At 43.2% G+C, this 12,998-nt stretch overlaps 1 protein-coding gene across 4 annotated transcripts in view; it reads right to left on the bottom strand.

Annotated features, from left to right (window-relative positions):
• Window positions 1–12,998, bottom strand: part of LOC147638558 (dynein regulatory complex subunit 2-like) — a 124,854-nt gene that overhangs the window by 70,213 nt on the left and 41,643 nt on the right. For 2 of the 4 annotated variants that reach the window (XM_086798470.1, XM_086798471.1), the window contains 4 exons: window positions 6,550–6,648; window positions 5,024–5,119; window positions 4,824–4,913; window positions 4,501–4,655 (listed from right to left, as the gene is read on the bottom strand). In XM_086798470.1, the coding sequence (XP_086654596.1) occupies window positions 4,501–4,655; window positions 4,824–4,913; window positions 5,024–5,119; window positions 6,550–6,648 (440 nt within the window). The remainder of the gene's footprint in view (window positions 1–4,500; window positions 4,656–4,823; window positions 4,914–5,023; window positions 5,120–6,549; window positions 6,649–12,998) is intronic. The other 2 variants (XM_086798472.1, XM_086798473.1) reach the window with 2 other exon arrangements.

Below are 12,998 nucleotides of genomic sequence, written 5' to 3'. Positions count from 1 at the left end.
ATGCGGGGGCTGATGTAGAGGTTTTAGAGTAGCAGTCCTTCTCCCGGTGATTATCACGGCCACAAATGGTGCATGGATGAGCCTTGAAGCAGTCCTTCTCCAGATGATTAGTTTTTCCACAATGGGTGCAAGGCTTTCTTACCTTAGAACTTCCTTTCTTTGCTAGAAATGCAGTGTCAGTTACCTTTTGCTGTTTTGTTCTTTCCTCTTCTTGGAGAGCATTGATGATACCTTCAAGAGTAGGATTATTGTGATACTTGAAGGTAGTGACAAGTGTAACATAGGTGTCAGGTAAGCTTTTGAGAAGCACAGCAATAGCAATATCTTCGGAGATGGGGGACTTCACTGATGCAAGCTGAACCATAAGACTACGAAAATAATTGACATGAGAGGCTATAGTAACTCCCTCCTGCATATATAGATCAAAGAATGAGATCATGAGTGCAATCTTAGAGTTTTTAGAGCGGGGTCCAAAAAGGGTATCCAAGGTAATCCATGCTCGAGAAGCAGACTGTATGTCGGAGATGTGATGAATGTAATCATCTCCAAGACCAAGCAAGATGATAGCATAGGCTTTGTCATTCTTGGCAGTGGGAGCATAAGTGATAACTTGCTCAATGTCGGAATCTTCGGGAGCAGCAGGGTGAACAACGTCCCAAAGACTTTCTTTCATAAGATGGCACTTGATTTTGATTTGCCAAGTATGAAAGTTGGACCCATTGAATTTGTCAATAGACATGAGAGAATGAGTAGAAGAGGCCATGTGGGAAGGTCTTACCTCTTGCTAGAATGCAAGGGCAGTGTCTATTCCCTTACAAGATTGCAGAAATAAATGAAAGAAAAGATCCAAATTGTTTTTACAAACCGGCTCTCTCACCACTTGTCAAGGCCATAGCATATGACAGCCCATCGAAGCATGAGGAATTAGTAGTTTGCAGATATGAGGATAACAAAGGGACTGACCAGCAAACTGAAGGAGACAATGCACAGTACCTTGTAGACTTTTCAAGCGCAATAAATCCCAGGCAGAGACAGCCCCTTGAGTTGATGAAGAAGGCAGCCAAAGGAACGCATCAGGGTAGTATGATAAACATCCAAAGCTGAGGCGGCTCCAAAAAATTGCTGAGCTGCTGCATGTGCAATACTAGATGACAGAAGCGCAGTTAGTTGTTGAGCTGCTACAGCAGCAGGTCGACTACCAAAAGCAGGGCCAGCTAAGCGACGGCCAACAGCAGAGGCAGGGCGGCCAACAGCAAAGGCGGCGGCTAACAACAGAGGCAGGGCGGCCTGTTCTAAACCAAGCGACTGCAGGCTGTCGCTTACAGGAAACAGGGGCGAATAGGAATGGCAACGGCTGAGTTAGTATGGGTAGAGCTTGAGCTGCCGTGGACTGTGGAGAGCAAGAGCAGCAAGTAGATAGTCGATGAGCTGAGGCTATGATGGGTTGAAGTAAACCTGCTCTGATACCATGAAGGGAATATGAAAGCAAGAGCAAAACTAGAAATGAAACAAGAACAAATGAAAGACAAAGAGTTACCTTGAGATGAGTGTAGACAAGACACAAGATTGATACTTTCATTGATGTGACACCTACAATTTATAGGTGAGAAGTACAAGATTGAGTAGACTCACTTATGGGATAAATGTAGAGGTGCCACATGGCACTAGACTCAAGACACAAAGACTCAACTGAAACTAGACTAGAGAAATAGTACACCTAGTGTGCACTTATTTCCAACAAGGGTGGCCATGAGGGGGTCTACCCAAAGCAACCAGCCCAGCCCAGCCCAGCCAAGAGCGGCCAGCAAGATCAGCCAAAAGGCGGCCCCCCTTCCTCCCCTCTGGTTAGGTCCCTTCTCCGGGCTTGGGAGTGCATGAGGAGTTTTCTAGTTCATATACCTCCTCGGTCAGTTGAGGAGGCTTACAGACAGCCCATTTTGTGGAATGATTTGATCGTGGATGAGCATGGTAGATCTCTTGGCGCTGCCATACATATCCACTGGGCTGCTTGGGAGATGCTGTTTCCTTTTGTCCTGGAGTGGAAGAGGTTTAAGAGCCTCACGGAGAATCAGAGGGTTGCCCTTACTCAGCACTTGAGGGGAGCTAATCGGAGGATTATGCAAATTGATGCAGCCATACCCAACCATTGGGTTCCAGGGGCTTTTCTGGATGGATCTCCTCACTTGTGGTTTGGGGTTTTTTCCGGGACCGGGGTTCCTCTGCAGATTATGGGTCTCCCCTCACCTGGGAAGGGTGAGGTACCATTTTTCTTTTCTGTTCACAATGGGTGGCAGCTGGAGAAATGTGTGGTGCAGGATATGGTTGAGGGTCCAGCGATTCGGCCCGTGAGAGTTGTTGTCAGAGCAGGGAAGCACTTTTATATTGAACCCCCCCCCCTCCCCAGAGATGATCACAGATGCTTCTTGCCTTTGGCTGTTTGGTGGATGTCCTATCAGACATTTGCCTTGGGATCCCGGTTAGTGGGAATGGATGGATGCCACCAATCCGATGACAAGTTTGCCTTTCTATAGCTACACTATGAGGAATGCCACGCAGCTTGTCTTGGGACAGATTCAGAGAGTCCCTAGCCTTAGACCTCATTGGGAGTCCTATGGTATTACCTCTGACATTCAGAGGAGTTTCTGGCGGAGGCTGTGGCACTCTTACACGAAGGAACAAATCTCCTCATTCTTTAGGATTTCACTACATGGTGGACTGGCCGGAGATCGATTGTTGGTGTTAGCCCCAACTTGCCCGAGATGTGCAAGAGTTTCAGACACAGTTTATCACTGCCTATGGGAATGCAGGGAAGCACAGAGGATTTGGACCGTGATAGCACACCTATTTGGCTAGGATTAGTAAGGATGCCTACATATCTTTTGGTGCTATCATTTGGTTGACTCAGTCGGCCCCCAGCTTAGGTATGCGGGGGACGACAGGAGTCACGTTATTTTGATCAGGCAAGGAGTTGCTCAGCCGGGTTACAGAGATTGGACGGTGCATGGGAGATTATTGCTAGTATTACAGCCTGGCACATCTGGAAGGCTAGATGCATTGAGGACACAGAGGACACTATTGTCTTGGACACACAGTGCCTTTGCAGGCTTTGGAGTGATATTATCCATACCCTTATGGCAACCTGGGCCAAAATCCAAGGATCTTCGAGGGCCGCAAAGAGAGAGCGCGGCCAGTTTATGAGAGAGAGGGATCATGGTCTATTCTTCATTTCCACTCATATGGGACCTTGTTGGCAACACAAGACACCCGATTGGTTGAGATCTCCACCTAGTTTGGTTTGAAATCTCCAATTTGTATATAGAAGTCTCTTCTCCGGGGGAAAAAAAAAAAAAAAAAGGCGGCCACGCCAGCCAAGAGGTGCAGCAAAGGGGCACCCAGGCCTGCAGTGTGAGAAGGCCTGAAGGGGATGACAACGCAGATCAGCGCAGGGAGAGAAACACGTGGAGTGAGAGGCGGCGGCTTTTTTTAAGAAAAAGCAAGGGGGGACAGTTTTTTAGAAGCTATGTGCCAAGCTTTATTTTTATAAATAAAAGCTAATGGCAAGCTTTATATAAAGTTTTGGACCAGCTTAAAGTAGACTTGCTTTCCTCCACCCCTTATAAAGGGGAGCTCTCTACCTCATTGCTCTCCAAACCTTGCACTCTACAAGGCGCCGGGAGTACAAGAGCGCTGCAAGTTTTCCGTCTTCAAAGCAGGGTTTCACCTCATGATTAACCCTTCCCATCTCACCCATAAGCTTTTCTCCTAACCTTTCGCTTCTTTCTAGCCATTACCCGTCACCTTTCTGTCACTGCTTTTCTCCAAGTTAGCACGCACATTTAGTGTGCACTGGAGATAAATGGAATCAAGGGCAATAATTCTATGAAGTCGTCCAGCAGTAACGACGTGGAGTCGATTGGCTAGTTTAGGCATGTGCTCGATGAGAATGGGCAACCAACAAACTTAAGAGCCCCCCAACATACTATGAGTGTAGACATCATCCGCATCAAACACCCCCTTCTAGGGTTTTCATTGTAAGTACATTCGTATCAATGCATAATCGTTGGGTCAAATCTCTCTTGCCTACTGTGTCGTGTCATGTCGGTCAAGCATCTATACATTAATCTATGATTAATTGCATTAATCTCATCTTAAGTCTTCTGTATAGTTAGTTGCATGTTACAAATTAATGAAGATTGTGTATGGAAAGTTTGTATACATAACACTCCCAATAGTCTCCCTAAATGTATTCACTACTGTGTGGAAAGGCCTAAAGGCCATCTGTGGGATCTCATCCAAGGAGATTATCCTAACCATATTTATATAAGCATAGAGAGCAAAAACATGAAGAGTGATCTCGTAAAAAACATGTGACCCAGCCATGCAATCAATGCCCCATGTCTGATAGAGTGGCTCCCTTCTAATAAAAGACATAAAACAAAACAATTCTTGATTGTTCATATGCATGATTAGCACAATGGTTGTATTGAAACACCTGCACACCTGTCGGTAGCAATTTTTGCTCTTCTATATGCGATATTCTCATGAAGGTGAAGAAGTTTTCTCATCCTTTGCTCAATTAAACGAGCAGTGACCTTGTCCTTCTCCATCATTCTTTTGAAGGCTTGTGTCTTCGAGTCAGTACTTTCCAAGTAAGCCTGAAAAATAGTATTTACTGTAGCTTTTATATCACTTGCAAGGATTAAAATGCAGCAAATATCAAAACTTAACAACCAAATTAGCAATTCAAGTTTACATCCTTGACCTTCTTTCCCAAAACAAGCTATATTATGTGATAATTTTTGGGCAGATTTTGATTGAATCACCTGATGAGTTTCCTCGATTTTGCATTCAAGATCTTCAATTGATCTTTCTAGGGATATTTTCAGAACATTATACTCCTCTGTGTTCTTGTTCTAAAAGCCAGTCATAGAAAGTAAGTGTAGTAAATAACAAGTTGCCCTCTTCATGTAAGGTACTTATGACACCACTTGAACAAAGACATCGAATGACATTCATTTGCAACCTTTATCTCTTCACGTGAGGCTTCGAATTCTTGACGCAAATCATTTTCTGCCTCCTTGCATTCATTTTCCATTGCATGAATCATATCATTAAGTTCCTACAAACAAACGCCATTCATACGACTTCAAGGCTGAATGAGAAACATGTTCCTTGAATCAATCATGTCTAAGACCATCTCATAAGCTGTCGTGCCGCTCCATACAAAAGCGGGGTGCAACAAGAATGACATCATAGGAAAAGACAAAAAAGAATTGATCTGTATGCTTGCCCTCTTCTAGCACTATCCTATGCCAATTCTCCACCAAATCATCAGGTCGTCATTTCTTTTGCTGATATATTATACCCGGCCTGCCCATCTTACTTTTTGCTCTCCTCCCATTCACAGTGGTTAAGGATGTTACAGTGTACATGTTCTAAAAGTCCCGATTAGAAATAAGTATGTTTAAATACACTACTTTTCTTGTAAAATGCATATCCACATGTAATCACACACTCATATATACTGCAGCAAAGACATCTTGAGAAATTAAGCTTACACACACTTGTTGGATCTTGTTAAGTGTGAGTATGGAACATTTTGTTAGTATTGAATGTACTGTATGGATCAGGAGTTTGAGTACAAATATTGTCTATAATTTTGTTCCCAATTCTTATGTTCCATTACAAAATGCTGTGCTAGTCAGTCCCCCCTCTCTCCAAAAACCACATCCAAATGATGGCTTCATGTGCAGGTTGTGTGGGTTAGCACCATCGATTGCCTAGCTGATTGGTGGGATGTCTGTTTTTCTTTTTGTTTGTTGGTGTTTGTTTGCTGGATCATAATCCAGTCTTTCTCCATGGACTAGTATTCTCATGCAACCATAGTATTACTTTTGGTCTCATAAATCCCTGAGGTCTTTCATGGACGTTAATAAACCTTTCTTTCTTTCTTTCTTTCTTTCTCTCTTACTTCCTTCTTGACATGGCAGCAAAGCAAAAGGTTATCATGTATAAATAATTGGGAACATTCAAACCCCTTCTCTCTCCTCCTAGAGCAATATTCTTTGCTGCACCGAAAAAGGCATCATATTATGCTGTGACACTTGACTCTAAGCTTCAAAATGCATAAATGGAAGGATCATTAGAACAAAAGTGTTCTGTATTACAAGATAACTAATAAATGCTTTGCAATGAGCACATGGTTGCTTCCACCCCCTGCCTCCGCTCTTCGTGTCTTTTGGGGTAAGATGTTGCACGTAAAAAGAGGAGAGCTACAGGAAAAATCTAGGAAAAGACATTGATGGAGGTGAAAACAGTTGGAGCAGTTGGAGCAGAGTGGTATATTGGGAGAGCAGCAAGGAAGTAATGTCCTCAGAAGAAGTAAGATAACAGGTAAAGAATTCACTTAACCATCTAAATGATAAGATTGCCACATTGAAAATCATCATTGAAGACAACTCTCCCAACAGAAGCAGAATCATGACTTGAACGCAACTCTCCCTATGGAAGCAGTTTAACACCACAGAACTCCAGATTATGAAGTCGTACCTTCTTCTGCTTCTCGTGAGCTGTTGTAATGTGTTGTCTTTCCAACTCAAAAGATCTCCCTAGCTTTTGTAGGTTTTCTTGGAACTCTTCTTCCATATCCTGAGATACAAAAGAGGGCAAAGAAATCACCACATGAAAACATTTCTCAAGTAGCTGAAAGAAAAAAATTAAATGTAACTGATCATCAAAAGAAAATCTACATGTGCCAAGTAGTAACAGCTTACGCATCTAGTAAATATTTTCTTTTTATCAAAGCAAACCACAAAATTTATTCTTAAACTTTTTTTTCCAGCAGAAACCTTTAGAAAGAAAGAAAGAAAGTTGTAATATCATCTTCAAAAGACCCAATGAGTCTATGAGACCAAAAGTAGTACAAGGGTTCCATGTGATACTGAGCCATGGAAAAGACATACTGATGGATAGACTAGTTGTATGTCTATTGCATCAACATCATCATAGTGAGCATGTGGATACATGTGCAAATACATCTACGTATCAGTACAAAGGAGAGCTCATGTGTGTGTGGTGTTATCCACCTCCATCCAAAAATCCAGCATATGGGAGTCTGTGACTGTCAAGAGGCTCGCCATGTCCACCACAAATAGGGAAGTGTCCCTATATCCCTGGAGAATTTCTTCGATCTGGAGCTGCTGTGTGGAAGGCTGCCACAGACCAGGGGCCGTCCACGTCAGGTGCACTGTAGCTGGTCAGCAGAGCGCAGTCCAACGTGACTCCAGGTGGTTGAGGTGGCTTCTGGATTAGTGCAATAGGACGACTGATCCTTCTGAGTGAGTCTGCGGATCTACGGGCTCAGGCACCTCTCTGGGTCACTGATTAGTGCTACCATCATGTACATGGAAGAAGCTAGTAAAAATCAGCTGTGATGTGTCACAAGGCTAGGCTTTGCTAACTTGGAGGAGTGAATCTCTGTGCTTGCTCAGCTCTATCAGGTAAAGTCCCAGGCATTGCTGGTCAGGGAAATCAATAATCCTCAACAGTGGACAAATCCAAATGAAATTTGTGGATCTAGCCAGGGCCCAGGATTGTAGATCAAGATAACCTCCATAATTAATTAAGAAAGATAATAATACACTAAGCACAATTAGAGATATCCAATCATAAGCATAAACAAAAGCTCAAATACCATTGTATTACATTATTCCAAAAGATGCATACATATTTATAGGCCTTTGCACGTTTCCTTGTTCAGCTCACTGTGTGCGCGCGCGCGCGCGCGCGCGTGTGTGTGTGTGTGTGTGTGTGTACAAATGGGAATGCATCATAGGTCTATATGGAAGAAAATTGCTGATTTATTACATCCTTTTCTACCTGTTCCTCCTGTGGTGGCTGACACAGACAGGCTTACGGATTGGCAATTGCAACCCTCTGCTACATGCACTCATCCTGTTCCTCTTCCCGCCTTAACCTCCATCAAAGCTTCCAGGCTTCTTCAGCCTGTTCCATGGATTCAGCAACATGCTAATTCTCTGTGGCATATAAGGAAGCCCCTCTCATGGTGGCGGAAGAATCTCGGGATGTTATGGAAGTGTAAAATGCCATTGAAACAAAGACTTTTTCTTTGGAGATGTATGACGGGCACATTGTCAGTGGGGGTCACACTTGCTAAACGTCGCATTGCACCATCCACATGTTTAAGATGTCAGGCTCCTTCAGAGACTGTTCTTCATTTGCTCTGGCACTGTCCGTGTTCCAGGATCCTCCTCAGGAGAATTTCAGATTATCTTCAGCTCCGTTTCCCGAGTCACAGATTTGGGAAACATTTCTGGCTCTTTGGTAGATTTATGAGGTCTTTGTCTCAATACTCACTATTTCTCTCTTGGGTGAGATATTGGGCTCTTTGGACAATCTGGAGTGAGCATAATTTGGCATACTTGGGTCGGCAGATTCACAAGTCATATGAATCTTTCCAAGCCTCATTGCGGCAATCCTTATATGATGCTTTTATGTTTCTGATCTTTGGGATACTCTCCATTTCGGAGACCTTATGAGCATATAAATATACTGCACTGGATATTACCAAAAAAAAAAAGTGTGTGTGTGTGTATAGGCAAGCTCTCCCCAACCCCAACATTGGTATCAGAGCACGATTAGGGTTAGGGTTAGGGTTTCACCCACTTGCTCTGCCCGACTCGACCAGCCCTACGCCACTGTGCGCCACCTTGCTACTGCCCTACGCCACCTGCTATTGATGCCCTGTGCCGCCTATACCTGCTGCCATATTGTGCACTGCCACTTGTACCTGCTGCCGACCTGCACTGCCCGACTGTACCTATCCTGCACTCGTGCCTCTCTGCTGTGCCGCCGTACAGAGTTGTTGTGAGCCGCCAACGAACTGCACCTTCTGTCCTTCACAGTCAACTGAAGTTGTGCGCCATGTTCTCCTCGAAATCTGTGCCAACAGTAACCAGTATTTTATCATTTCTAAATTCTTTCAAAAATTGCTAAAAATTTAGCAAATTGGCTGCATTAATTTTGGGGCTTTTCACCATTGAGCTTGAAATCGCAACATTGGCATTGATTTCATCAGATCTGGTGCATAATTGCACTAGAAATTTGGGGATTTTGTAGAAATTCACAGTATTTGCAAGTCTACTATAGACATTTGCAGGCATTTTTGATATTACAGGTACATTCCCTTGGCATTGGAGCATTTCCCCCTATTTTTTGGGTGTTCCAGCATGGATACAAGTGACAAAGACACGTTTGGGGCATTTCCCCCAATTTTCAGGTGTCTCAACATTGGATTGCTTTGTAGATTTTTTTGCTCTCCAATTGATGTGGTTTATGCCTATGTTTTGAGCAAACACAGTGGTACACTTGAATCATATTGCAGTTGACGCCTTGATTCAATCACACTACCTGTTTGTACGCATTTGTGACAGCCATGTCTGGGAATACTAGTGATTTGTTTGGTATGCTCTCCATTGATGATAAGTTGGATGGCACCAACTATCCTATGTGGGCATATATGATGAAACATGTTCTAGTTGCAAAGAATTTGTGGCTCTATCTATCAGGGACTGATGTCAGGCCTATTGTTCATGCACGAGCAACAAGTACTTCAAGCACTACTGATGCGGGTGATGATGTATCTTCAGGTGGTGCTACATCTTCTGCACCTTTGCCACACCCACTCCAGAACAGCTAAGATGGGATGCCAAGGATGCTCAGGCACATGCTTTGATTTCCCTTTCATGCAAAAGCCAGGCTATACTGCACATTCGTTCATGCACTTCTGCTAAGGGTGCATGGGATGTACTTGCTTCTTTGTATCAGGTTCGCAATGAGGCTCGTGTTGCCTATCTTCGCAAGAAGATTGAGTCTGAGCATATGGATGAGGGTGATTCAATGGACGAGTTTCTTACCTGCATCAAGGATTTGCGAGAGCAGCTTATAAACATTGATGAGGTCATTCCAAATGGTTCACTTGTATCTATAGTGCTTCAGGGTTTGCTAGAATCCTATCTGGGTTTTGCTACTACTCTTCGTCTACTCATGAAGGGTAATCCAAACTTGTATACCTTTGATGAGTTGGTGACTCTCTTATTGCAGAAAGAGCGGTCTCGTTCTAACAAGACTACTATGCTTTCTGTTGATCAGGCATTTGGTGCCTTTGATCGAAACAAAGGTAAATCTGGGGCTTCATCTAGTGGTAAGCCTAAGGGCAAAGCCTAAGGGCAAACCACATGCCTATTCAAATTCTACCTCGTCTAAAGAGGGTGAAACCAAGAAAAAGAAGAGATGAAACTATTGCAGAAAACTTAGCCATCTCATTGAGGAATGCAAGAAGCGAATTGAGAGTGAAAAGAAAAAGAAGCAGCAAGGTTTGGCTGCTACAGTGGACACTAAAGAAGAGGCTAACTTTGCTCATGAGGGCTATGCATTAGTTACATGCAGTTTGCATGCTTCTTGTATGTCTATCTCAGCTAGAGATTGGTACTTTGATAGTGATGCTTCCAAGCACATCACTTCTTGCAGGGATCTATTTGCCACGTGGTAGGATTCACCTCCAGGTGGCATAGTTATGTGTGCCAATGATGCCTCCTACTCCATTAAAGGCATTGGTAATGTGGAGCTAACAGCATGTAATGGGGACAGTTTACTCTTAGTGACACTTTATATGTACCATGCATTAAGAATCTCATTTCTGTTTCAGCCCTTGCATTATCTAGGTTTAAGGTTCAGTTTTCTGAACATTGTTGCTCAGTGTATGACAGAAGAGATTCAGCTTCTCTTATGCTTTCTGAGACATTATGCAGTGGCTTGTATAAGCTTGACATGTATGACAGGAGTACTCATTCTCATGATGCTATGGCTGCATCCACCTCTCGTGTGTTGAGTGACACTGAGTTATGGCATGCTCGGTTTGGTCACTTGAATTTCCCATCTCTTGTATGCCTGCAGAAGCAAGGTATGGTGCATGAGCTTCCTCCTACGCAGGTTTCATTCAAGCATGTATGTGAGGGATGCATTCTTGGAAAGATGCACAAGAATTTCTTTCCTAAAGATGGTACTATGAGGGTTGTCCGTCCATTACAACTCATTCATAGTGATCTTTGTGGTCCCATGAGGGCTCCATCTTTTGGAGGACACTTGTACTTCATCACGTTCATTGATGACTACACTCGGTTTTGTTGGGTGTCTGGTTTGAAAGTGAAGTCAGGTGCATGGTTTGAAAGTGAAGTCACGTGCCTTTGCAACTTTCAAAGACTTCCGTCCCATGGCTGAAAATCCTTGTGGACACAAGCTTGTCACATTGCGTACAGATCGAGGGGAGGAATATTTGTCAAATGAGTTCACATCTTACATGGAGTTACATGGTATTTCCCATCAGTGTACTACCCCCTATACTCCTCGGCAGAATGGAGTTGCAGAGAGACGTAATCATACACTTACGGAGATGGCATGTTGCATGTGAAAGAGTGCACAGAGCAGAATGTGCTGAACAGAGAGTGCAAGAGAGAGAGAGATATGGAGAGAACTATGCTGAGTGGCACTAGAATGTGCTGAACAGAGAGTGCAAGAGAGAGAGAGATATGGAGAGAACTATGCTGAATATACTGAAGCAAAACATGTTGAAATATACAAGTGAATAGGGTGTGTGCGAGAACAAGCCCTTGGTTAGAGGCTATAAAAGAGAATCTGTAAATGTGAGAGAACCTGTGAAAAGGTGAGAAGAATCTACTGGGAGAGAATAAAGGGTAGCATAAGAAGATTTAGGAAGTGTGGAGATATTCTGGGAGAGGTGGAGAGAATCAAGCAAAAGAGGTGGAGTGAATCAAGGAGAAATCACTGGGATTAGATGCTTGGATGTAAACTCTATAAATTGAGGCATTGGCCTAATGAGAATTTGCTGGTTTTTGATTATCCATGCCTACATTAAGCTATTAGTTAATTACTCATCACGTCTTAATTATCGTCTAATTACTTTGTTAATGATGTTGATTCTAGCATTTGATCCACCATAGCTCATCACATTGCTGTAATTTTAACATGGTATCAGAGCCTAGCCTAGAATCCATCAAGTTTATGAACCCATTATCTAGTTAATTAGGATTAGTAGATAATTAAGAAATAATCAATTTTTTAGTTATTTTCAAGAAGCTTTCTGTACCCCCAGCCAGTGGAGGAGCTCCCTCTCCTTGTAAGCTCAACCATTGTCCAAACCCTTCTAGCCCAACATAGCCAACTCATTTGTGCTCCAACCAGTCGAATTAGAAGCGCAAACCGCCGACGCATTCAGGAGAAATCGTGATTTTGTCAAGCGCTTGTTTCTGGGAGCAAAACTGAGATCTTCTCTTCCACAGATCAAATGGGTCTAATTCCTCTTAGCCCCAGGGGTTTTCAAGCATGCTCTACAAGCTGGTGAAGTCAGAATTTGATTTGATCAAGTCTACAGTGAGATCCAAGCTCTTCATCAAATCTGCAGCAGGTGACTTTGGTAAAACAGTATCCATGCCTACATTAAGCTATTAGTTAATTACTCACTAATCACATCTTAATTATCGTCTAATCACTTTGTTAATGATGTTGATTCTAGCATTTGATCCACCATAGCTCATCACATTGTTGTAATCTTAACAAAACAGTCCCAAGCAAGAGACACTACAAGTCTCATAAGTGAGGGAGCAAAATATGTACAAGACTGAATGAATGATGAGAGGCCAACACCCACTATATATAGTAGATGTAAGCTGGCCGACTGGAGCTGCAAAATAGGCCAACTGGAGCTACTGGATAGGCCGACTAGAAAATGCCAGAAAAGCTAGGAAAAATCTCAGAAAAATACTAGAAAAAGGGGTGGCCAGCCCACAAGCAAGGGCCATGCAAAAGGGACCAAATGGGCACCATAAAAGAGCAGAATCTAGGGATGAATGTGCTAACACCCCCTCTCAGTACCAGATGCTGAACAAACTCCGAGAATCCGA

This window comes from Cibotium barometz, chromosome 5, assembly GCF_041138505.1.
Source record: "Cibotium barometz isolate CiBa-2024 chromosome 5, ASM4113850v1, whole genome shotgun sequence".
NCBI lineage: Eukaryota > Viridiplantae > Streptophyta > Polypodiopsida > Cyatheales > Cibotiaceae > Cibotium > Cibotium barometz.
This window is presented reverse-complemented; position numbering and strand designations above follow the sequence as displayed.